General features: G+C 45.3%; 1 protein-coding gene and 1 long non-coding RNA gene across 2 annotated transcripts in view; one reads left to right on the forward strand and one right to left on the reverse strand.

The window, feature by feature from the left end:
• Window positions 1-1,237: 1,237 nt before the first annotated feature.
• The window catches only part of LOC134199646 (uncharacterized), an 80,279-nt gene continuing 54,483 nt past the window's right edge, over window positions 1,238-27,033 (reverse strand). Inside the window, exon 4 of the long non-coding RNA XR_009974206.1 lies at window positions 1,238-1,478. This is a non-coding gene — a long non-coding RNA (uncharacterized LOC134199646). The remainder of the gene's footprint in view (window positions 1,479-27,033) is intronic.
• LOC101738426 (uncharacterized) overlaps window positions 1,336-27,033 on the forward strand; it is a 102,378-nt gene continuing 76,680 nt past the window's right edge. Inside the window, exons 1-18 of the mRNA XM_062670959.1 lie at window positions 1,336-1,470; window positions 2,697-2,819; window positions 4,700-4,895; window positions 5,670-5,809; window positions 6,648-7,710; window positions 10,013-10,152; window positions 10,834-10,951; window positions 12,688-12,827; window positions 13,638-13,758; window positions 14,257-14,402; window positions 16,641-16,788; window positions 16,910-17,049; window positions 17,722-17,839; window positions 19,406-19,515; window positions 19,838-19,985; window positions 20,107-20,246; window positions 21,116-21,248; window positions 26,697-26,806. Of these exons, the coding sequence (XP_062526943.1) occupies window positions 1,339-1,470; window positions 2,697-2,819; window positions 4,700-4,895; window positions 5,670-5,809; window positions 6,648-7,710; window positions 10,013-10,152; window positions 10,834-10,951; window positions 12,688-12,827; window positions 13,638-13,758; window positions 14,257-14,402; window positions 16,641-16,788; window positions 16,910-17,049; window positions 17,722-17,839; window positions 19,406-19,515; window positions 19,838-19,985; window positions 20,107-20,246; window positions 21,116-21,248; window positions 26,697-26,806 (3,366 nt within the window). The 5' untranslated portion in view covers window positions 1,336-1,338. The remainder of the gene's footprint in view (window positions 1,471-2,696; window positions 2,820-4,699; window positions 4,896-5,669; window positions 5,810-6,647; window positions 7,711-10,012; window positions 10,153-10,833; window positions 10,952-12,687; window positions 12,828-13,637; window positions 13,759-14,256; window positions 14,403-16,640; window positions 16,789-16,909; window positions 17,050-17,721; window positions 17,840-19,405; window positions 19,516-19,837; window positions 19,986-20,106; window positions 20,247-21,115; window positions 21,249-26,696; window positions 26,807-27,033) is intronic.

Genomic DNA, 27,033 nt, shown 5'->3' on the forward strand with positions numbered 1-27,033 from the left:
GACTTTGTGGCCGCTTCAAATTTAACTTTACCTAACTTTATTTAATATTATTATTAACTACCATAAACCCACATACAACTAGTCAGTTTAGTTGGTGGGACATCGCAATGTAGCAACACGGCAGTATATCTTAGACGGTTTGTCATGCTGAAATATTTTAGGTTTTAATCCGGTTTTCTTACTTACGACAGGTTTAAAGTTATTTAAATTCAGCTTTTCAGCGTTTGTGTGTATGTTAATTAGAATAAAACATACTATAATATGTACGCTGCAACATGTTGTCTGTGATTCAGATTTATTTGAAAAGTCAATATCAAGCCAGATGTCTTGCCCTCGATAAGCTATGTGCAAAACATGTTAAAGTGTAATATATATATCGTGGACTATTTGGCGGGAACGCGAGGAGTTGTGTGATTTGTTTTATTTTGTCTATTTAGTATTTCTTCAGGTTTCAATGCGTAATAACGGTAATTTATTAACTGTTTAGTATCTGTGAAAGTGTACAAATGTGGGAAAATAAAACAAAGCCGCTGGACGTAGCTTCCCGGGATCCTCCAAAAAGACCACTGCAAAACCCTCAGTAAATGACCACCATTTTACTGAGATAATATTTCACCCCACATCTCATTTCATTTCATTTGTCTTCATATTGTCATTTTTCATATAGGTATACAAGAATAATAATAAATATTTATACAAGATTAGGCTGAAGGCTCGACACCTTGCCTATTCAGTTGGAAAAATAAAACTACTACTACTACTATCTATGGTATATCTCAGTAAGAAATTAATATAGGACTTGGCCTCGGCCTTAATGAAATTTTCAGGATATAATATAAATCGTATAAGAGCTGGTTTTGGCTTTTTTGATAATTTATTTCAGAAATTATATAGAACAGACAACGCTGTATGGGCTTAGATCCCCTTGCCTTTCCTAACAAGGAAAAATTGTACCAAAAAAAAAAAAGCTATGGTGCAAGATATGCTTGTGTATTGTGTAAATAAAAACAATCTTTTCGGACCGTGAGGCGTGAGGCCCAATTCAATATTATGTGATCTAAATATAATCTATGGCCCAATTTTAGCAAAGTTTACGTAAAAACGGACCAGTAGCTCTAAAATTACGACGTTTTTTGATCCTCATCAATTACTAAAACATTTTCAGTGTCACAAAAAACAGAATGTGAAAGTTTATATTTGTTAGTTCCTTAACAACAGAAAAATAAATAAAAACACGTTAGGAAATGATAATTTTAATTGGAATCACGTTCATCAAGTCTAAGAGAACCATATAAAAATAACAATTCACTATATTATACTGTTAATAAAATAACAAAAATGAATGTAAAAAAACCTTCTAATTCTTCGAATAAACTTTGCGTGCTGTGTCTCTGTGTGGGGCGGTCTCTCAATGTTGTCCCAGAAGACAAGATCCTGAAATACTACGTGGACTCTCTGCGAGAGATACCTGTAAGTTTCTGAAAAAACCGTTATCTGTTTCATTAATTTAAAAAAATATCTCGTATGGCACTCGGGGACTGCTGCGGTAAAGCTAGTGCGTAGCATTTTTAATCAACTTATGTAATTATAATTAGACAGTAATAATTTAATATTAAAACAATAATAATAAAATAAGACCACGCTTTATTCATAAACAATAACAATAGCAAAACATTAACTATCCCCTTGACACTCATAAGCGCGAGAAAGAGACGGGCAGACATTTCATAATGCGCATGCAGTGTGACGTCACGCTGTGCGCTTATTCACAAACTCTACACAAGCGCAACGTGTGAATGTGTTGAACGCGAGCTACATGGTAGGCAGAGTGGAGGGGTGTTATCTTTTATTTCGTTACTGAATTTCTTGATTTGGTCGCCGCGCTCAAAGCCCGCGATAAAAGCTATGCAATAGCTTAAAATCCATTCAAAAAAAATTACAACATCTTTGTCTTCGTTGTTTCGTCTTTTAGATATTGGATATTAGATATTAAATATCAGATGTTAGATATAGATATAGATAAACTTAATGGAGATATTAACACTTTACCATCTGGCCATGGTTGGGGCTTACTGATTCAAGGACTGTACGGTCTGGATGGCAATACCAATCCGATCTGGCCTAAATGAGACTAATTACATAAATAGGAGCTGCAGCTTACTGGCTATAACTTGCCCATAGATATCAACAACTGAAATGTAGCCTCTCACCTTGAGATATTACTTCTCAGTTCTGTATTGATATGTCGGCCCAAGTCTTCGAACTGAAATGCATTACTGCTTCATAGCAGTATGAGGCAGGGTGCTGATACCAATACAGACTCACAAAACTCCCTACCACCACTATGAAATAATTATCAGATATAAGCTTCTATTTCTATTTTTTTTATGATATTGTTCTTTTTCCTACCTATGCTGATAGCCTTGAGAGGCTATTTCAGCTTCACTCTAACTTGTGTAGGTGAGTTCACGGGGCTCAAACCGGAGTGTTGCTAACACTAGCACACTGGATCTACCACCGGATCGGAAACGCGACCCAATGAGAAGATCCGGCAAGAAACTCAGTGGGCTGTGTCTATGGGTTAATTCGCTCGTCGAGCCTTTCGTCGCAAGCGATGGGTTCGACGAGGACGGTGACCGGGTTGATATTGATTATAAGATGTGTATGACATGGACAATGATATGTAATTTTTTCAGTTACATAGAGTATCATCAGTTCTACCAGTGTGTTGGGAGTGCGAAATACTGCTGAAGAGGGCGGTACAGCTCAGAGAGCAGGTCCAGGATTCTCACAGGATACTGCAAACTAACACTAAAGAGGTGACCGCATGTTAATTTTGGTGTTCATCACAAAATAGTTTTAACTGGTTAAACGGAAAACAAAATAATAGATTTTTACCTATGGAGTTGTAGTTCCACAATATTTAAATACTTGAACCATTGTACCATGGTTCACTAGTGGACTAAATAAAAATAATAATAATAATAATGGTTGGTTTGATGTAAGTATCAGTTGAATGGAATATTTTAAATGTATTCAACTGATAATTATTTTTAATAAATGTATCTTTTTTATTTGATTGGTTTTGGTAATGTTTAGTATGTTTCAATGATACTATGTACACATATGGAATTGTTGTTATTGTCTGCAATAAAATAAATCATTCATACAATACTGACCATTTGAAACATAATTTATGTATGGCTGGCAATCAACTCTAAATTGAAATGAATCTATATATTAATACGTGAAGCAAAAACTTTGTATCCTTTTTTACCAAAATTGCGAGGACGGAGGAGTATGAAATTTTCCACACTTATAGAGAATATAGAGAAGAAGTGCAGAATGCTAATAGTTTTTTTAAAATAATGCATAAAGGATACATTAAATCAATAAAGAAAACATTACACACACTACATACCATGTATTTGACGCACACACGCATGCATACTGTTTATTGTCAAACTTTTGTTCTTGACGTCTGTGGTCAAATTGAGAATAGATTATATATTGTATGTGTTTATTAATATTTTTTATAGTGTAGCCCGAACTTTGTGATTATAGAAGTATAAATTTTAATTACAATCATAATAGTGTACAAACTTACAATTCCAATTAATTATAGTCGAATTTCGACTACTGCGGGACCTCTAGTCTTATTTAAAAGAACATGGAGTACTGTATGAGTAACACAGTCCTTTGTTTATTAGATCCTGGTTCACCACCTAGCCAGTAGGACCCAAACGAAAACTTACCCCTAAACAAACGATGCGTGTGCAACTTAGTACGCATAAAAGAAGTGAGACTTCTTTTGTGGTGTGTAGTATTGTGGGTTACTTGATTTTACATCATTAAATAAAATTTGTAATGGGGAATGCTGTTTATAAGAGAAACAACCTTTTCACCATTTATTATATGTTAAATTATGTATAGAAAAATTAATAACCTTTTTTTTAATCCTTGATTAAAAACAAAATATTAGTTAGTTAATATGTTACTGCCATCTACAGGAGCAATGAGAAACTAATAACAAACCATCTAGTGGCCGACGCCCGTAAACAGAATGTGTATAAGAGTAATGAATTATCTCGCTTTCTGCTTCTCTCCGCTGTCAAGTGGTTCGCGAGACGCTCTGCCTATTTTCTCACTCTCCCTCTTCCTAAATTGTATATTTTCTCTCTAGCCATAACAAATCTGCCGAATCTGTCGATGTTTTTAGAGCGGGTTAAATTTTACTTTCAACGTGCCTAAAGAAGTTTCACTTCAAAAAGTAAAAGTCACTGTTAGGTGGTTTAGTGCTCATATAATGTTACCATCTTCCTCGTGGTATAAGGACGAAGTTCCAACTGTCCATATATAATGGATATCATGACTTCGAGATTAGATTCCATGAGACAAACGGGATGTTGCCGTCGACCCGTTCTTTATCGATACTCATCAACGTTGAGGGAGAGAGTGACAGAGATAGAGTGAAAGAGAAAGAGATGAATTTCTTAACAATCCATGGTTTCGAGATGCGAGTCTCAGTGGAATTGCAGACGCAAGACTACCTGCGGATTAGCGAACCTTGTCCAGGTTCAAGCCCCCTATAAACTCGCATTACTCTCACCTTAATTCTCCCCCTTGAGATGTGACACCGAATCCTCATCATTGTTGTCTCCTCAAAAGTACAACGAACAAAAGGCATTAATGTTTTCAGTATATAAACAAACATTTACCGACTGAAGTGTCAAGGAAGTCATGTTTGAAGACCACCAAGAACGAGCCCATCGCGATATCGCCGAAACTGAATTGTTCTAGAAGATCAAATGCTCGTGTACGTTTTAAAGATGAAGCTGAAAACGAAGGAAAAACGAAGAATCGTCGAGAATCTTCTACCACCAACCCCCCAGACGGTGACCATTATTTATCAAAAACAAACAAAAAATTATGATTAAGTTTCTTAACCCCAGATCGGCTATTACAAAACAATGGCCATAATAATATGGCCCATATTTGAGGCCACCAGCGCAAAAGTGGCCTAAGCTTACCTGAGCTTACTATAGTGAGTATGGATACAATGAGGTCTGAATTTACTTTTACACTGCCTCATAGGCAAAAACAAAATGCGCCAAAATAATGGTGACAAAGCCATCTGCTATCTATGGGCGAAACTAGGGATAGGCCGATTTTGCATCAATATTTACTATGTTTTAAATAAATTGCAATATAGTAGAACCACGAATATGAAAAAATGTAGAATAGGCCACTTTTGCGCTGACGGCCACATTTTTAGGATTAGCGATCGATGTTTACACTAGTCGACTGGTATGTTCTATGGGTGAAACAGGTTGTGTTTCACGCAAAACTTTCATCCAAAGTTAATGTGGGTAGTACACAAAAAAATAATTAATTCATTAAAGACAAAAATACAAAATCGGAAATTAAATTGGAGCTCAATTTAAATTTCATTTAAAAACAATACAAACCAATATAAAAATCCGACATTTAAGAGAAAAAAAGGACAGTTTTATAAAATGAAATAAAATAAAAAACTGTCCTGCCAAAAACAGTATGAATGGTAGCTTTATCCCACATTACTTGGAGTCAAGTAGCAGTAAGATCAAGCAACCAATAAAAAATGTGCGGTGAGTCATCTAGGGAATCAAAAATATAATTGTAATTTACAGTGATCCAAGAATTCATTAGTTCTGTTGATCACCAACAACAAGATAACTTGGCAAACGTCAAGAGTGTGCCGAAGAGGAAACCTCAACGTCGGGCTCAGAAGAAATCAAAGACAAAGAGTAAGATAAGTTTGGACAAAGAGGTAAGTGGCGACAACCCTATTCGTTAAGGTTGTCTCGACGCTAAGAAAGTCTTTGTTCTCAGTTAGAAGACATCACAATCACGTGACATTGTATATATTAATGTAAAAGCTGTCAAAGAATTTTATATGGTGGGGTTTTTTTTTTTAATATTTATTGCATCGGCCGGTGAACATACTTAGTGTCTGAGTGGTTACAGAAGTACATAGACATCCACTTAAATTATAAATGTGAAAGTGTGTTTGTTTGTTTGTCCTTCTTTCACGTTGAAACGAAGCAACGACAACAGACTAAGATGTTTATAAAGTGACCGTATTAGGTCAGGAGAGTGACATGGGTCCTATCCCGAAAAAGCATCTAATTCTCACGGGAACTTACACTGACGCTGTTGAACAGCCAGTAGCAACGTAAATGTCGCCACCCAAGTTGAGACATGAGTTCTGAGTCTCAGCTCTACAGTACATCGGCTGCCCCGCCCTTCAATACCGAAACGCGTCACTGCTTCACGGCAGAAATAGGCAGGGCGGTGGAGCCTACCCGTGCGGACTCACAAGTCGTTCTACCATCAGTAATACTAAAGTATTACTAAATATTACACGATGCTATTCCTTCATCGTGGAAGTCATTCGTGAACATATCTTAAGAGCGTATTTCGTTAAACAAATCGGTTACTATCTGCGGGATTCGAACCTTGGCACAGCCGCGTCGCTCTATACGAACGTACCGGCCGTCTTATCCCGCAGGTCACGACAACATCGAAGCACTGTTCGTTTATAATGTTTATTTTGTGTATTGTCTGTCTGTTGGTCACACAAACAAATTCTCCTTTCCCCCTCTCAGAAATTCACCGAGTGCTTCCTCAATGAAGTGCCGCATGAAACGAGCGACATTTGCAATCCGACGGACGTACAGATCGTGTTTATGCAAAATGAAGATATAAATGAAAATTCCACCGAGTGCTTCCTCAGTGAAGTGCCGCATGAAACGAGCGACATTTGCAATCCGACGAATGTACAAATAGTGTCTGTACAAGATGAAAATATAAATGAAAATTCCACCGAGTGCTTTCTCAATGAAGTGCCGCATGAAACGAGCGACATTTGCAATCCGACGAATGTGCAAATAGTGTCTTTACAAAATGAAGATATAAATGAAAACCCCACCGAGTGCTTCCTCAATGAAGTGCCGCATAAAACGAGCGACATTTGCAATCCGACGAACCTACAGATCGTGTTTGTGCAAAACGAAGATATAAATGGAAATTCCACCGAGTGCTTCCTCAATGAGGTGCCGCATGAAACGAGCGACATTTGCAATCCGACGGACGTACAGATCGTGTTTATGCAAAATGAAGATATAAATGAAAATTCCACCGAGTGCTTCCTCAGTGAAGTGCCGCATGAAACGAGCGACATTTGCAATCCGACGAATGTACAAATAGTGTCTGTACAAGATGAAAATATAAATGAAAATTCCACCGAGTGCTTCCTCAATGAAGTGACGCATGAAACGAGCGATATTTGCAATCCGATGAATCCACAGATCGTGTTTGTGCAAAATGAAGATATAAATGGAAATTCCACCGAGTGCTTCCTCAATGAGGTGCCGCATGAAACGAGCGACATTTGCAATCCGACGGACGTACAGATCGTGTTTATGCAAAATGAAGATATAAATGAAAATTCCACCGAGTGCTTCCTCAGTGAAGTGCCGCATGAAATGAGCGACATTTGCAATCCGACGAACGTAGAGATCGTGTTTGTGCAAAATGAAGATATAAATGAAAATTCCACCGAGTGCTTCCTCAATGAAGTGCTGCATGAAATGAGCGACATTTGCAATCCGACGAACGTAGAGATCGTGTTTGCACAAGCTGAAGATATAAATGAAAATTCTGGGCGCGGTGAGTGTAACGATGTTAGGTTCAAGCCGATAACTTGAATACTCTACTAGGTGGATTCAGCAACACATCTCTTGAGCCCCCTGAGTTTCTCGCCGGATCTTCGCATTGGGTCGCGATTCCGATCCGGTGGTAAATTGGTAAATTCTGCGAAGCTCTTGATATGTAGAGCCAATGTTAGCAAACTCTTTCAGGTTCAATTTAACTGTATAACATGGGCGTGCCAAACAGTCTCGTTCTCATCATCAAGTCCTCTTGTCAAACCGTTCGTGTCGGTATCGAGTCGAGGGACTCGTTCTCTCCCGTGGCATGTCGCAGCCGGAGTGCCACAAGACTTCGCTCGCTCCCCGATAGTTATTAGTATATTTATTAACTAAACCCCGGTCGCCGGTGACACAGTTAGCCCTTTTCGCGGATGATGCCATCTACAACTCGAGTATGAACATGTCGTTCATGCATAGTAAACTCCAGATCGCGTTTGCCAATTTATAACATCAACACCACGAAAAGGACAGCTGTGCTTAAAAAAAAAGACTTCTACTAGTAGGATCTCGTCACAAATTAGGCGCGGTAACTCCATTCGTGCCATTAAAATCTTTGGCTGGCCCATACCGTGGGCTTCGAAGGCTAAGTACCTAGGCGTCCCCCTTCGACAGAGGAATGACATTCGGGCCCCACATTAAGTCAGTACGCGATCGAGCCGTATTCCTACTCAGTCGATTCTACCCCAAGGTCTGCGATGTAAATTGTCCCTTCTTATCAAGGTGACACTCTACATAACTTGCATTCGTTCCGTCGTGACCCATGCAAGGGTAGTGAATGAATGAATGAATGATTTATTTTATTTCAGACAACAATAAGTCCACATGTGTACATAGTATCATTGAAACATACTCAAAATTAACAAAAGCAATCAAATAAAAAAGATACATTTATTAAAAGTAATTATCAGTTGAATACATTTCAAATATTCCATTCAACTGATACTTACTTCGAACCAACCATTATTATTATTATTATTATTTAGTCCGTAAGTGAACCATGGTACAATGGTTCAAGTACCGACAGTCATAACGGTCTGTTACTGCCTTCATGATGCTGTTAGGGCTGACCCGGACCCGGCGAATCAGGGATGTGCACCTTTTCCGCATGGTCGTAAAGAAACAGTCGACTCGAGCCTCGGCGAACATTCCCGACGCGCTACAGAACCGAGGCAGCCCCAACAACACCCTGAACGCATTGTTGTATTAGACGCGTAAGGCGCTGTACTGCTTTTTACTATAGAGCACCCACAGGCTGCACGTATAGAAGGACGTACAAAACGCTCTAAATAGAGTAATTTTGACATCCCGCGAACATCGAGCGAACCTGCGGGCAATCATATTAGCTCTTACAGACAGCGCTCACACGGTCCGAACACACATTCACTCTCTCTAGGTTATCCAGTCCCGTTTCTGCGGGATAGCTGTCGGAGCTCCGTGGTATGTGGGAAATGTTGAACATTACAACGACTTAAATTTAGTACCGATACGAAAGTTTCTTAAGAAAGCGTCAGAACGCTACTTCGACAAAGGAGCACGACACGAAAACCCTCTTATCGTGGCCAGATTCCCTCTCTGTGCTTGTTGACCTTTCAAGCACCAGTCACCGTCCTCGTCAAACTCGACGATAACGAACGTTCGACGATAGTTCGACGAGCGAACTAGCTCATCGACACAGCCCACTGAGTTTCTTGTCGGATGGTAGATTCTGCGAAGCACTGCTCTTGTTAGGACTAGTGATAGCAGATTCTCTCAGGTTGAGCTCGTGAACTCACCTACCCATCCGGGCGTAGTTGGAATAGCCTCTTAGGCTACTAGCGAATAGGTGGGTCTAAAAAAATTAAAAGAGATGCAAAACAAGATGGCGAGGACGGTTAAACGAGCGATATGTAAAAAATTATGTCCGTTAATTCTTAGTTATAAATAATAGGGAATTAACATATGTACATAGATTGCACTTTTATTTTACGCCCCATTCTACATATCTTTACGGCTATCACCCCAATTATTACATATAATAATATATAGGTACAAATATGACACATATAGGTTATGGGTAATGAAATGGCAAGGGGTCGGATGGACGTGTCGCAAATGGAAGTCCAAATGTTAGCGTAGATTTAAAAGATAAAGCCAAAAACGAAGGTAAGAAGCATCGTCAAGGATCATTCACTGTCTCTTATCTCACATTACGTGGAGTCGAGTAACCGATAAAAAAGGTGCGGTCAGCCATCTAGAGAATAAAAAAAATATATAATTTACAGTGAACCAAGATTTGATCAGTTCTGTTGATCACCAACAACAAGATGCCGTAGTAAACGCCAAGAGTGTGTTTAGGGAGAAATTCCAACGTTGGTCTCCAAAGAAATTGAAGACAAAGAGTAAGATAAGCTTGGACAAAGAGGTAAGTGGCGACAACCCTATTCGTTAAGGTTGTCTCGACGCTAAGAAAGTCATTGTTCTCAGTTAGAAGACATTCACAATCACGTGACATTGTACATGTTAATGTAAAAGCTGTCGAAGTCAACGAATTTTATTAGGTTTTTTTTAAATATTTACATATATCGTATAGACATCCACTTAAATTATATCTGTGAAAGTGTGTTTGTTTGTTTGTCCTTCTTTCGCGTTGAACATAGCAACGGCAACGGACAGAGATGTTTTTGAAAATGAACTGAAATTGAAATGACAGTATTAGGTCAGGAGAGTGACATGGGTCTTAACCCGAAAAAGCATCTAATTCTCACGGGAACTTACACTGACGCTGTTGAACAGCCAGTAGCAACGTAAATGTCGCCACCCAAGTTGAGACGTGAGTTTAAGTCTCAGCTCTACAGTACATCGGCTGTCCCGCCCTTCAAACCGAAACGCGTTACTGCTTCACGGCAGAAATAAGTAGGGTGGTTCTACCTACCCGTGCGGACTCACAAGACGTTCTACCGCCAGTAATTACGCTATTACTGAATATTACATGATGTTATCCCGCAGGTCACGACAACATTAAAGCACTGTTCATTTATAATGTTTATTTTATGTATTGTCTGTCTGTTGGTCACACAAACGAATTCGCCTTTACCCTTCTCAGAAATTCACCACATGCTTCGTCGATGATTTGCCGCGTGCAACGAGCGACATTTGCAATCCGACGAACGCACACAGCGTATTTGTACAAGATGAAGATAAAAATGAAAATTCTGGCCGCGGTGAGTGTAGCGATGTTAGGTTCAAGCCGATAACTTGAATACTCTACTAGGTGGATTCAGCAACACATGTCTTGAGCCTCCTGAGTTTCTCGACGAATCTTCGCAGCGGGTCGCGATTCCGATCCGGTGGTAAATTGGTAAATTCTGCGAAGCACTGCTCTTGATATGTAGAGCGAATGTTAGCAAACTCTCTCAGGTTCAATTTAACCGTATAACATGGGCGTGCCAAACATTCGTTCTCATCATCAAGTCCTCTTGTCAAACCGTTCGTGTCGGTATCGAGTCGAGGGACTCGTTCTCTCCCGTGGCATGTCGCAGCCGGAGTGCCACAAGACTTCGCTCGCTCCCCGATAGTTATTAGTATATTTATTAACTAAACCCCGGTCGCCGGCGACCCAGTTAGCCCTTTTCGCGGATGATGCTATCTACAACTCGAGTATGAACATGTCGTTCATGCATAGTAAACTCCAGATCGCGTTTACCAATTTATGACATCAACCCCACGAAAAGTACAGCTGTGCTCTTCAAAAAAGCCCTTCTACTAGTAGGGTCTCGTCACAAATTAAGCGCGGTAAGTCCATTCGTGCCATTAAAATCTTTGGCTGGCCCATACCGTGGGCTTCGAAGGCTAAGTACCTAGGCGTCCCCCTTCGACAGAGGAATGACATTCGGGCCCCACATTAAGTCAGTACGCGATCGAGCCGTATTCCTACTCAGTCGATTCTACCCCAAGGTCTGCGATGTAAATTGTCCCTTCTTATCAAGGTGACACTCTACATAACTTGCATTCGTTCCGGCGTGACCTATGCAAGGGTAGTATTCGCTCACACGGTCCGAACACACATTCACTCTCTCCAGGTTATCCAGTCCCGTTTCTGCGGGATAGCTGTCGGAGCTCCGTGGTATGTGGGAAATGTTGAACATTACAACGACTTAAATTTAGTACCGATACGAAAGTTTCTTAAGAAAGCGTCAGAACGCTACTTCGACAAAAGAGCACGACACGAAAACCCTCTTATCGTGGCCGGATTCACTCTCTGTGCTTGTAGACCTCTGAAGCACCAGTCACCGTCCTCGTCAAACTCGACGATAACGAATGTTCGACGATAGTTCGACGAGCGAACTAGCTCATCGACACAGCCCACTGAGTTTCTTGTCGGATGGTAGATTCTGCGAAGCACTGCTCTTGCTAGGGCTAGTGTTAGCAAATTCTCTCAGGTTGAGCTCGTGAACTCACCTACCCATCCGGGCGTAGTTGGAATAGCCTCTTAGGCTACTAGCGAATAGGTGGGTCCAGAAAAAATTAAAAGAGATGCAAAACAAGATGGCGAGGACGGTTAAACGAGCGATATGTAAAAAATTATGTCCGTTAATTCTTAGTTATAAATAATAGGGAATTAACATATGTACATAGATAGATATTGCAGTTTTATTTTACGCCCCATTCTACATATCTTTACGGCCATCACCCCAATTATTACATATAATAATATATAGGTACAAATATGGCACATATAGGTTATGGGTAATGAAATGGCAAGGGGTCGGATGGACGTGTCGCAAATGGAAGTTCCAAATGTTAGCGTAGATTTAAAAGATAAAACCAAAAACGAAGGTAAGAAGCATCGTCAAGGATCATTTACTGCCTCTTATCCTACGTTACGTGGAGTTAAGCAACCGATAAAAAAGGTGCAGCGAGTCATCTAGAGAATAAAAATAATAATTGTAATTTACAGTGAACCAAGATTTGATCAGTTCTGTTGATCACCAACAACAAGATGCCTTGGTAAACGTCAGGAGTGTGCCAAAGAGGAATTCCCAACATAGGTCTCCAAAGAAATTGAAGACAAACAGTATGAAAAGTTTGGACAAAAATGTAAGTGGTGACAACCCTATTCGTTAAGGTTGTCTCGAAGTTAAAAAAGTTATTATTCGCAGATACAAGACATCACAGTCACATGACATTGTACATAATAGTGTAAAAGTTCTCGAAGTTTTTATATATATTGCATAGGCCGGTAAACATACTTAGTGTTTGAGTGGTTACAGAAGTACATAGACATCCACTTAAATTATAAATGTAAAAGTGTGTTTGTTTGTTTGTCCTTCTTTCACGTTGAAACGAAGCTACGACAACAGACTAAGATGTTTATAAAGAGACAGTATTAGGTCAGGAAAGTGACATGGGTCCTATCCCGAAAAAACATCTAATTCTCACGAGAACTTACACTGACGCTGTTGAACAGCCAGTAGCAACGTAAATGTCGCCACCCAAGTTGAGACATGAGTTCAGAATCTCAGCTCTACAGTACATCGACTGCCCCGCCCTTCAAACCGAAACGCGTTACTGCTTCTCGGCAGAAATAGGCAGGGTGGTGGAGCCTACCCATGAGGACTCACAAAACGTTCTACCACCAGTAATTACGCTATTACTAAATATTACACGATGCTATTCCTTCATGGTGAAAGTCATTTGTGAACATAGCTTAAGAGCGTATTTCGTTAGACAAATCGGTTACTGTCTGCGGGATTCGAATCTTGGCACAGCCGCGTCGCTCTATGCGAACGCACCGGCCGTCTTATCCCGCAGGCCACGACAACATCGAAGCACTGTTCGTTTATAATGTTTATTTTGTATATTGTCTGTCTGTTGATCACACAAACGAATTCCTCCTTCCCCTCTCAGAAATTCACCGCATGCTTCATCAGTGATTTGCCTTGTGTTGTGACAAGACGCATTAAAAAACGGAAGAACCTACAGAGAGCATTTGTACAAGTTGACGATAAAAATGAAAATTCTGGCCGCGGTGAGTATAGCAATAGTGCAAGCCCTCTCCTTGTTCATGTCGGAGTAAGGGTAAGGGTAAGGTTTCCCTAGTCCCGACTCCCTTTTTAAGTATCGACCAAATCATCACGGTAGAGGCCAATCCTGCAGCGTCCACCTTGATGGCAGCGGCAAACCAATCGCCTCCGACAAGAAAGCCGCGTTCAGCCCTTCGGAATAACAACACCATTATTGGTGAAAAACAACTTACAAAAGAAAAATAAAGGCTAAAGAAAAGAAAAGGTTGACACGAGAGGAAAAAGAAAAAGAAGCTATATAAAAAAATCGTAACTGTGACTTAATCAGTTAAATTTATGGAAACGTCCGAGATAGAGGATCCAATCAAGGATCCAGTTCAGTCCTCCGAGCCTCTCTCCGACATGCCTCAGTCTCAACCTAGTGCTGTGGAAAACTCTTAGCCACCACTCCCAACCCAAGGAGTATGACCCGCAGGGTCTTAATTGTAACAAAATATTTACAGATATACAAATCTCGGACGATTGTGTAATAGACGCGAATTACGCTGATGACTCTGCAGAAAAAATGGGATGGAAAGAAAAGAAAAATGGCGTCCGCGATAAACTTAGTGAATCTAAGGGAGATATTGAAACCGCCTTCGAGGATGATGTGAGTTTACATGTTGATATTTATTTAGTCATTCACTCAATCATTCGTTCATATTTTTTTGACAAACTAGAATTACATTATGTTGTATTAAAGATCGTTATACAAAAACTAAGCAGGGTTTCCATAGTTAACACAACACAATCGAGTGGGTAGTGTACAAAAAAACAGAAAACACATTAATGATATCGAGGGGAAGAAAGGCTATGGCTAAGTTTAAGCGACGAGTCTTGGCAGGCGATACTCGACTTCTACGAGTCCACCGTCTCGCAGAAGGAAGCGGCGTAACGGTAGACGGAGAGCCCTTCTTACCTCCCATGCCTTCGCCGCCGAGCTGTAGGTGGAGGAGGACGTTCGTCCAACTCTGGGCCCTGTGAGTTGGCAGTCAGTCTCCTCCCGGTGATGGTCATGGGGCGACCTGAGGGGGTTAAGGCTGCGCCGCATGCTACCGTCACTCTAGCGCGCTGGTATCAGGAGGATGGGACGTCGCGCCGGCGGCTGTGGTCCGCGTTTCCGTCGTCGCTGTCGTCATCGAACATACTGAGAAAGAGTAACTCGGTCGACGGTAGGCAAGCTGGTTCTGACCCAGCGGGCTATCCCGCAACATCAGCTGCATCACCCATGCGGTCTGATGGGCTGCCGTATCGCGGAGACCGGCGTCGTAGTTTCGTCAACGACCGCATCTAAGACCCGTCGGTCGGGCGTCCTCGAGGTGGCGCCGCGAGTCAAGTTATAGTTTTGACTGCAGGAACCCCTCGTGACTCTGACGGGGTTCTGACTCTGGGCGGAGATCGGATGTAGGGTTTTAGAGTGCAAGGCGAGTCGCATGGAACGGTTGTGGCCTAAAAAAAACCTTGGGCACTCGGTCTGCTCCCAACATTTGAAGACCATCAAGTCCCACATATCCCGCGTGTTCCATAGACGCGGATCTTAGGAGGTTCAGCCCTCTTTCTTTTTTGGGTCGGGGACCGTACCTCCTACGGGGTATGTGGGATTAGTTCGCGACTGCGAACCGCGATCCCAAGGATGTTTTCAGGACCCTACCTACTAAGCGACTCCTGCACTCTTCGTCCAAGCGTTCGATCCCCTCCGAGGTCAGAACCCGGATGAAGTAGGGCGTTTACCGCGGTCAACACTACACAACCAGACGGCCCGGCTAAGGAAGGCGAAGGACGCCTAAGGACGCATTGCACAAGACGCAGTGCGATGCGGCTGTTGTACAGGAGGCAGCCTTGTACCCCGGTTGGCTGCAACGGATACAAAGGTCACTGTGGTCCACAATAGAGTGGCACTTGGCGAGGCCGTGGCCAGTGCCAAAGCACCGAAGACAGCACCACAGTCTAATCTCCTGCCATTGCATGTGGGCTACTATCCAGCCTACGTGCAGTCTCTCTGGGCTATCTAAACATGGACCTTAAGAAGGGGTGCGATCGGGCAACGCGCCCATGTCGTACGACTCCCGGTATATGTACCGCGGAAGTCCCCGAGATTGAAGTTGGTTATTTTTATCTCTGCCATTTAAAGGGCCCCCGCGACGGGCACCACCTTGGGGTCCTGCAGGTTTTCCGTCAGACGGGCTGCCAAATTTTCGGCTGCGGCGCTGAAATTTGCGCCGACGCATTCTAGAAGGCGGGCCCCGTTGGTAGTCTGCCGGACCCTTAAACCACCCCCTCCACGGCGAGGGCGTCTATATTAATACCACCACGTGCCCGGGTCATCACCTCGTGATAGGTGATGCCCTTTTCTTTGGCGACCGGCACCAGCTCTATCACCCATTCTTTATCGATACTCATCAACGTAAAGAGTGCGAGAGAGAAACGAATTTCTTAGCAATCCATGGATTTGTCATGGGAGTGTCGGTGGAATTGCAGAGGAATTTATACGAAGGCTACGAACGGACTAGCGACCCTAGTGCAGGTTCAAGCTCCTATCAATGCACAATACTCTCACCGCCAAATAGTGTTCGATAGGAAACACTACAGTGCAGCGGAGTCAACGAAGCATCAATCGCGTTCGAGTGGCAACCGCGTATGAGGAGAAAACCTGATCTAAAGCGATGTTAAAGAGCAAGCGCAAGACAGGGTGAAATGGAGGCAACTTGTGAGGGCCCTATGTACCAGCAGGGTGCCCTAGAACTACAACAACTCACCTCCATTCTCCACCTTGAGACGTGAAACCGAAATCTCAATCTGCATTATGTTGTCTCCTTAAAAGACGAACATAAGGCATTAATGTTTTCAGGATTTAAACGAATATTTACAGACCGAAGTATCCAGTCCACCGAGTTTGAAAATCTCCAACAACAAGCCCACCGCGATATCGTCGAACGCGGATTGTTCTGGAACTCCAAATGCTAGCGTAGACTTAAAAGATAAAGCCAAAAACGAAGGTAAGAAGCATCGTCAAGGATCATTTACTGCCTCTTATCCCACATTACGTGGAGTTAAGCAACCAATTAAAAATGTGCGCGGAGTCATCTAGAGAATAAAAATAATAATTGTAATTTACAGTGAACCAAGATTTGATCAGTTCTGTTGATCACCAACAACAAGATGCCTTGGTAAACGTCAGGAGTGTGCCAAAGAGGAATTCCCAACATAGGTCTCCAAAGAAATTGAAGACAAACAGTATAATAAGTTTGGACAAAAATGTAAGTGGCGACAACCCTATTCGTTAAGGTTGTCTCGACGCTAAGAAATTCAATGTTCTTAGTTAAAAGACATCACAGTCACATGATATTGTACATATTAATGTAAAAGTTCTCGAAGTTTTATTGGTGGTAGGACTTCATGTGAGTCCGCACGGCTAGGTACCATCACCGCGCCTATTTCTGCCGTGAAGCAGTGACGCGTTTCGATTGCATAGGCTGGTAAACATACGGCCCATCTAGTGTTTGAGTGGTTACAGAAGTGTATAGACATCCACTTAAATTATAAATGAGAAAGTGTGTTTGTTTGTTTGTCCTTCATCCACGACGACTGAGATATTTTTAAGGTGACAGTACTTTTTTTTTATTGCTTAGATGGGTGGCCAAGCTCACAGCCCAACTGGTGTTACTAAAGTATTACTAAATATTACACGATGCTATTGTTTCATGGTGGAAGTCATTCGTTAACATATATTTAGAGCGTATTTCGTTAGACAAATCGGTTCCTGTCTGCGGGATTCGAACCTTAGCACGGTCGCGTCGCTCTATGCGAACGCACCGGCCGTCTTATCCCGCAGGCCACGACAACATTGCAGCACCGTTCATTTATAATGTTTATTTTATGTATTGTCTGTCTGTTGGTCACACAAACGAATTCGCTTTTCCCCCTCTCAGAAATTCACCGCATGCTTGGTCAATGAATTGCCGCGTGCAAAGAGCGACATTAGCAAACCGAAGAACCTACAGAGTGCATTTGTACAAGATGAAGATAAAAATGAAGATTCTGGCCGCGGTGAGTATAGTAGGTTCATGCCGATAACCTGAACGCTCTATTAGGTCGAGACAGCAACTTCTTCACTTCAATTTCAATCTTGACCATCCTAAGTTTTTCGCCTGATCATCGCAGTGGGTCGCGTTTTCGATCCGGTGGTAAATCCTACGAAGCACTGCTCTTGCTAGGGCCAGTGTTGTTGGCAAATCCGCTCAATTGGAGCCCAGTGAATTCTCCACAGCGAAACTAGAATAGTCCCTTAGCCAGCGAATAGGTAACGGAAAAAAAACATTGCTGTCTCTGTTATGTGACGCACGTAAAGAAAGAGAAAGAGAGAAGACACTGAAGCCTGACATCGGAAGCCACATAAGTTCTCGTCATCTCACGATTATCTAAAACCGCGACATTATATCTGTAGGACGGGTAAAAACGTAATGTATAAAAAATCGTGGGAAAAATCGCTGCGGACGTCGCAGCACCGCGACGTTCGGATCAGGGTGTGGCACCATACGGGTGCGCCGTAGAGTGCCATCGACCGCACCACCCCTATGTAGAGGCGGCGCGCCACCTGATCGGGACCCCCGACGTTTGGAAGCAGCCGGCTCAAAGAGCCGGCCGTCGCCATCAGCCGAGGGCCCAATACCCCCTGCCCTATCGACCGACGACTAGCACTGATATGCGGAAAGAGCTCAGATGCTGAAGGCAGACTATGGGAGAGGCCTACATCCAGCAGTGGAGAGAGTTGTAAGTCGTCGTGGCCTAAAGGATAAGACGTCCGGTGCATTTGTTGTTGCGATACACCGGTGTTCGAATCCCGCAGGTGGGTACCAATTTTTCTAATGAAATACTTACTTAACAAATGTTCACGACTGACTTCCACGGTGAAGGAATAACATCGTGTAATAAAAATCAAACCCGCAAAATTATAATTTGCGTAATCACTGATGGTAGGACCTCTTGTGAGTCCGCACGAGTAGGTACCACCGCCCTGCCTATTTCTGCCGTGAAGCAGTAATGCGTTTCGGTTTGAAGGGTGGGGTAGCCGTTGTAACTATACTGAGACCTTAGAACTTATATCTCAAGGTGGGTGGCGCATTTACGTTGTAGATGTCTATGGGCTCCAGTAACCACTTAATACCAGGTGGGCTGTGAGCTCGTCCACCCATCTAAGCAATAAAAAAATTAAAAAAATAAAATGCAGCCTGATGACGATATGCTCCTCACCAAACCAACATTAATCACCAGTCTCACCCTGATGAGCGAGCGAATTGCGACTGAAGTTACTACCCTCAATTGTCGTGATAGCTAAATTGAGTTTTAATCAGTATGTAGGCGAAGAGCTTGTTATTTATTCTGAGCTCCAGCTCGTAACAGTACTGACTTCAAGGAGCGCGGTCGTGTCTGGCGACAGCCTCCTGCTCCTTAACAGTTACCGCTTGCAGCTCCAAGGGTCCTTAGACACTGGTATGCATCAGAATTGAGTCGTCTACCTCACATCTCTTAATGAGCGTCCGTGAGCACTCGTGAGTACGAGCCGTATCTGGCTCGAGTTCGTGTTAGGTTTTAATTGTAACGAAACATTTACAGATATTCAAATCTCGGACGATTGTGTAGATGCGGACTTCGCAGATGACTTTGTAGAAAAAAATGGATTTAGTGGGTCCAAGGAAGATATCGAAACCGCCTTCGAGGATGACGTGAGTTTACATGTTGATATTTTATTTAGTCATTCACTCAATCATTCGTTCATATTTTTTTCACAAACTAGAATTACATTATGGTGTATCAAAGATAGTGACACAAAAACTAAACAGGTTTCCATAATTAACACAACACGAGCAAGAGTAAGCGCAAGACAGGGTGAAATGGAGGCAACTTGTGAGGGCCCTGTGTACCAGCAGGGTACCCTAGGACTACAACGACTCTCCTCCATTCTCCACCTTGAGACGTGAAACCGAAATCTCAATCTGCATTATGTTGTCTCCTCAAAAGACGAACATAAGGCATTAATGTTTTCAGGATTTAAATGAATATTTGCAGACCGAAGTATCCAGTCCACCGAGTTTGAAAATCTCCAACAACAAGCCCACCGCGATATCGTCGAACGCGGATTGTTCTGGAAGTCCAAATGCTAGCGTAGACTTAAAAGATAAAGCCAAAAACGAAGGTAAGAAGCATCGTCAAGGATCATTCACTGCCTCTTATCCCACATTACGTGGAGTTAAGCAGCCGATAAAAAAGGTGCAGCGAGTCATCTAGAGAATAAAAATAATAATTGTAATTTACAGTGAACCAAGATTTGATCAGTTCTGTTGATCACCAACAACAAGATGCCTTGGTAAACGCCAGGAGTGTGCCAAAGAGGAATTCCCAACATAGGTCTCCAAAGAAATTGAAGACAAACAGTATAATAAGTTTGGACAAAAATGTAAGTGGCGACAACCCTATTCGTTAAGGTTGTTTCAACGCTAAGATATTCAGTGTTCTCAGTTAAAAGACATCACAGTCACATGATATTGTACATATTAATGTAAATGTTCTCGGAAGTTTTATTGGTGGTAGGACCTCATGTGAGTCCGCACGGCTAGGTACCATCACCGCGCCTATTTCTGCCGTGAAGCAGTAATGCGTTTCGGCTTGAGGGTGGGGCAGCCGTTGTACCTATACTGAGACATGAGAACTTATATCTCAAGGTGGGTGGCGCATTTACGTTGTAAATTTCTATGGGCTCCAGTAATCACTTAACACCAGTTGGGCTGTGAGCTCGGCCACCCATCGTAAGCAATAAAAAAAAAGTGCTGTCACCTTAAAAACATCTCAGTCGTCGTGGATGAAGGACAAACAAACAAACACACTTTCTCATTTATAATTTAAGTGGATGTCTATACACTTCTGTAACCACTCAAACACTAGATGGGCCGTATGTTTACCGGCCTATGCAATCGAAACGCGTCACTGCTTCACGGCAGAAATAGGCAGGGTGGTGGTGCCTACCCGTGCGGACTCACAAGACGTTCTACCACCAGTAATACTAAAGTATTACTAAATATTACACGATGCTATTGTTTCATGGTGGAAGTCATTCGTTAACATATCTTTAGAGCGTATTTCGTTAGACAAATCGGTTCCTGTCTGCGGGATTCGAACCTTGGCATGGTCGCGTCGCTCTATGCGAACGCACCGGCCGTCTTATCCCGCAGGCCACGACAACATCGAAGCAGTGTTCATTTATAATTTTTATTTTATGTATTGTCTGTCTGTTGGTCACACAAACGAATTCGCCTTTCCCCCTCTCAGAAATTCACCTCATGCTTGGTCAATGAATTGCCGCGTGCAAAGAGCGACATTAGCAAACCGAAGAACCTACAGAGTGCATTTGTACAAGATGAAGATAAAAATGAAGATTCTGGCCGCGGTGAGTATAGCGATGGTAGGTTCATGCCGATAACCTAAACGCTCTATTAGGTCGAGACAGCAACTTCTTCACTTCAATTTCAAGGTGATGGAGCGAATAATAAATACACAACTCCTGAAGTATCTTGAAGATCGCCAGCTGATCAGTGACCGACAGTACGGTTTCCGTCACGGTCGCTCAGCTGGTGATCTTCTTGTATACCTTACTCACAGGTGGGCTGAAGCCTTGGAGAGCAAGGGCGAGGCTCTTGCTGTGAGCCTTGATATCGCGAAGGCCTTCGACAGGGTCTGGCATAGGGCACTTCTATCGAAGCTACCATCTTACGGAATCCCCGAGGGTCTCTGCAAGTGGATCGCTAGCTTTTTGGATGGGCGGAGCATCACGGTCGTTGTAGACGGTGACTGTTCTGATACCATGACCATTAACGCTGGCGTTCCACAAGGTTCGGTGCTCTCCCCCACGCTTTTCTTCCTGTATATCAATGACATGCTGTCTATTGATGGCATGCATTGCTATGCGGATGACAGCACGGGGGATGCGCGATATATCGGCCATCAGAGTCTTTCTCGGAGCGCGGTGCAAGAGAGACGATCAAAACTTGTGTCTGAAGTGGAGAACTCTCTGGGGCAAGTCTCCGAATGGGGTGAATTGAACTTGGTTCAATTCAACCCGATAAAGACACAAGTTTGCGCGTTCACTGCGAAGAAGGACCCCTTTGTCATGGCGCCGAAATTCCAAGGAGTATCCCTGCAACCTTCCGAGAGTATCGGGATACTTGGGGTTGACATTTCGAGCGATGTCCAGTTTCGGAGTCATTTGGAAGGCAAAGCCAAGTTGGCGTCCAAAATGCTGGGAGTCCTCAACAGAGCGAAGCGGTACTTCACGCCTGGACAAAGACTTTTGCTTTATAAAGCACAAGTCCGGCCTCGCATGGAGTACTGCTCCCATCTCTGGGCCGGGGCTCCCAAATACCAGCTTCTTCCATTTGACTCCATACAGAGGAGGGCCGTTCGGATTGTCGATAATCCCATTCTCTCGGATCGTTTGGAGCCTCTGGGTCTGCGGAGGGACTTCGGTTCCCTCTGTATTTTATACCGTATGTTCCATGGGGAGTGCTCTGAGGAATTGTTCGAGATGATACTAGCATCTCGTTTTTACCATCGCACCGCCCGCCACCGGAGTAGAGTTCATCCATACTACCTGGAGCCGCTGCGGTCATCCACAGTGCGTTTCCAGAGATCTTTTTTGCCACGTACCATCCGGCTATGGAATGAGCTCCCCTCCACGGTGTTTCCCGAGCGCTATGACATGTCCTTCTTCAAACGAGGCTTGTGGAGAGTATTAAGCGGTAGGCAGCGACTTGGCTCTGCCCCTTGCATTGCTGAAGTCCATGGGCGACGGTAACCACTCACCATCAGGTGGGCCGTATGCCCGTCTGCCTACAAAGGCAATAAAAAAAATATATATATTTTCAATCTTTACCATCCTAAGTTTTTCGCCTGATCATCGCAGTGGGTCGCGTTTCCGATCCGGTGGTAAATTCTACGAATCACTGCTCTTGCTAGGGCCAGTGTTGTTGGTAAATCCGCTCAAGTGGAGCCCAGTGAATTCTCTACAGCGAAACTAGAATAGTCCCTTAGCCAGCGAATAGGTAACGGAAAAAAAACATTGCTGTCTCTGTTATGTGACGCACGTAAAGAAAGAGAAAGAGAGAAGACACTGAAGCCTGACATCGGAAGCCACATAAGTTCTCGTCATCTCAGAATTATCTAAAACCGCGACATTATATCTGTAGGACGGGCAAGAACGTAATGTATAAAAAATTGTGAGACGGAGCGTTAAGGTGTGAGCGAGAGAAAACGATAAGAAAGATAGAAATAATGGAGAGATGCAAAGCAATATGGTGAGGACGGTTAAATGGGCGATATGTAAAAAATGGTGTCAGTTAATTCTTGGTTATAAATAAAGGGAAAATTTTGGAATGATAACATACATAGGTAGGAGAGACCACATTATTGACACCATCCTCAGACATCATAGGGGCGAACCAATCACGTATCGGTAAGGGCAGCGTCGGGCAAACCTTTTTTTATTTTTTTTATTTGGGGGCCTAACCTCCTACGAGGTCCCCACGCATAAGGGGCGAGCGGGGTATATGAGACTCAACGATCTGAATGGTGTTGTGAGCAGACCGCGGGCCCAAGGATTTTAGGGCCCACCCACTAAACGACTCCCCTGCACTCTTACACCCGACGTCCGATCCCCTCCAATGAGGTAGGGGGGCTACCGCGGTCAACACTACAACCAGACGGCGCGGCTCACCCCAAGGACGCCCAGCCGACGGAGCCTTCGAGGCGAATCGACGGCTCTGAAACGTCGGCCGTCTCGGTACGGGAGCCCGTCAGGCCGCCCAGACGGTGCCGCCGGTGTCCCGGAATACCCCGCTGGACCAGAACGAGCCTGCCGGGTCAGGACGCGATACACCGCCAACCGGTCGTTCTATTACTCCTCGGCGGCGCGTTAGAGTGATTGATGGTAGCGCGCCGCGCGGCCTCTACCCCCTCAGGTCGCCCCTTGACCTTCATGGGGGGCCGCACTTACAGGGGCCGGAACGTACGGGCGTATTCCCGCCTCCGGCCCCCGGCTCGACGGCGACGGATCAATGCGGAAAGGGAAGAGCTTCCCCCTCTCTCGCTCCGCCGCCTCCTTCTGCGAGATGTTGGACTCGCAGAAGTCGAGCATCGCCTTCCCGGACGCGTCGCTGCTGAGCATCGTAGCCACGACGCACGGCAGCGAGAGGTCCTCTCCTATGACCGCGACGAGGGCGGCGCGTTTCTCGTCGAATCCAGAGCAACGCGCCAATGTGTGTTCCGCTGTGTCATCCTCGTCGCGGTCTGCGCAATGGTGGCACTGCGCCGTAGGTTCCCTTCTGGCTATTTTATGCAAGTACCGACCGAAACATCTGTGGCCGGTAAGCATCTGAGTAAGCCGGAAGGTGAGGCACCATACGGGTGCGCCGTAGAGTGCCATCGACCGCACTACCCCCATGTAGAGGCGGCGCGCCACCTGATCGCCATCGGCCGAGGACCCCCTTTTTTTTTCTTTTTTTTTTTCGGGTAGAGGGCCGAACCTCCTACGAGGTCCCCGCGCAGCAAAAGGGGCGCGCGGGGTATGTGAGACTCAACGATCTGCATGGTGTTGTGAGCAGACCGCGGGCCCAAGGATTTTAGGACCCACCCAATAAACGACTCCCCTGCACTCTTACACCCGACGTCCGATCCCCTCCGAGGTCAGAACCCGGATGAGTTAGGGGGGCTACCGCGGTCAACACTACAACCAGATGGCGCGGCTCACCCCAAGGACGCCCAGCCGACGGAGCCTTCGAGGCGAATCGACGGCTCTGAAACGTCGGCCGTCTCGGTACGGGAGCCCGTCAGGCCGCCCAGACGGTGCCGCCGGTGTCCCGGAATACCCCGCTGGACCAGAACGAGGCTGCCGGGTCAGGACGCGATACACCGCCAACCGGTCGTTCTATTACTCCTCGGCGGCGCGTTAGAGTGATTGATGGTAGCGCGCCGCGCGGCCTCACCCCCTCAGGTCGCCCCTTGACCTTCACCGGGGGGAGGCCGCTACCTACAGGGGCCGGGACGTACGGGCGTATTCCCGCCTCCGGCCCCCGGCTCGACGGCGACGGATCGGTGCGGAAAGGGAAGAGCTCCCCCTCTCTCGCTCCGCCGCCTCCTTCTGCGAGATGGTGGACTCGCAGAAGTCGAGCATCGCCTTCCAGGACGCGTCGGTGCCGAGCATCGTAGCCACGACGCGCGGCAGCGAGAGGTCCTCTCCTATGACCGCGACGAGGGCGGCGCGTTGCTCATCGAATCCAGAGCAACGCGCCAATGTATGTTCCGCTGTGTCTTCCTCGTCGCGGTCCGCGCAGTGGTGGCACTGCGCCGTCGGTTCCCTTCCGGCTATCTTGAAGAGGTACCGGCCAAAACACCCATGGCCGGTCAACATCTGCGTCAGCCGGAAGGTGAGGCATCCGCGGTCGCGGCCCACCCAGTCCGCGAGAACCGGGCGGACCGCCTCGACGGTACGGATGCCGGCCGACGGGTCCGCCAAGCGGCGAGACCACGCCTCCAGCACGGACCGCCGAGATTGGAGCCTCCGCGCTCGAACTACACCTTCGCCGGGGCGCCCTTCCCCCTAGATCGGAGGTCGCTACGCCACCTGTAATCAGCAGCGAGCGCCTCCGCCTCCAGGTCCCAGGGTGGCGCCCCGGCGAGCAAGCACGCCGCCTCGAAGGAGACGGTGCGGTATCCTCGGATGGCCCTGACCGCGATCGCACGCTGCGGACGTCGCAGCGCGGCGACGTTCTTGCGGGTCAGGGCCTGGCACTATACCGGAGCACCGTATAGTGCCATCGACCGCACCACCCCCATGTATAGGCGGCGCGCCGCCTCATCGAGACCCCCAACGTTAGGAAGAAGCCGGCTCAAAGAGCCGGCTGTCGCGATCAGCCGAGGGCCCAATTTCTTAAAGTGAGCGCGGAAGCTCCAACGACCATCCAGTTCGAGGCCGAGGTACCTGAGACCGGTCACCCCGACCCCGATGCGAACGCCTCCGATCACGAGGTGGGCATCCGCAGGCGGCGCCCGTCCCGGCCCGTGAAATAAGAGGGCCTGGGTTTTTTCGAGCGCCACCTCGAGCCCCAACCGTCGGATCCTTGCGACGACGTTTGCCACACCTGCGCAAGCCAGACGGGCAGACTCCTGGTAGTCCCTCCCCGGGGCTACGACCAGCGTGTCGTCAGCATAGCAGACGACACTTAGCCCGGGGAGGGAACCCCATAGGGCGCCCCGCAGGACCCAGTCGTAACCGATGTTCCACAGCAGGGGGCCCAGGACAGACCCCTGCGGAACACCGCGCTCGACGGGGAAGCGGTAGACCGCCCCACCGTGTCAGGCCGAGGACCCCCTGCCCTGTGAACCGATGACTAGCGCTGATATGCGGGAAGAGCTCAGATGCTGAAGGCAGACTATCGAAGAGGCCTAGATCCAGCAGTGGAAAGATGCAGCCTGATGACGATATGCTCCTCACCAAACCAACATTAATCACCAGTCTCACCTTGATGAGTAGCGAGCGAATTGCGACTGAAGTGACTACCCTCAATTGTCGTGATAACTAAATTGAGTTTTAATCAGTATGTAGGCGGAGAGCTTGTTATTTATTCTGAGCTCCAGCTCGTAACAGTACTGTCTTCAAGGAGCGCGGTCGTGTCTGGCGACAGCCTCCTGCCCCTTAACAGTTACCGCTTGCAGCTCCAAGGGTCCTTAGACACTGGTATGCATCAAAATTGAGTCGTCTACCTCACATCTCTTAGTGAGCGTCCGTGAGCACTCGTGAGTACGAGCCGTTTCTAGCTCGAAATCGTGTTGGCTTTTAATTGTAACGAAATATTTGTAGATATTCAAATCTCGGACGATTGTGTAGATGCGGACTTCGCAGATGACTTTGTAGAAAAAAATGGATTTAGTGGGTCCAAGGAAGATATCGAAACCGCCTTCGAGGATGACGTGAGTTTACATGTTGATATTTTATTTAGTCATTCACTCAATCATTCGTTCATATTTTTTTCACAAACTAGAATTACATTATGGTGTATCAAAGATAGTGACACAAAAACTAAACAGGTTTCCATAATTAACACAACACAACACGAGCAAGAGCAAGACAGGGTGAAATGGAGGCAATTTGTGAGGGCCCTGTGTACCAGCAGGGTACCCTAGGACTACAACGACTC

Source organism: Bombyx mori, chromosome 11, assembly GCF_030269925.1.
Source record: "Bombyx mori chromosome 11, ASM3026992v2".
Lineage (NCBI taxonomy): Eukaryota > Metazoa > Arthropoda > Insecta > Lepidoptera > Bombycidae > Bombyx > Bombyx mori.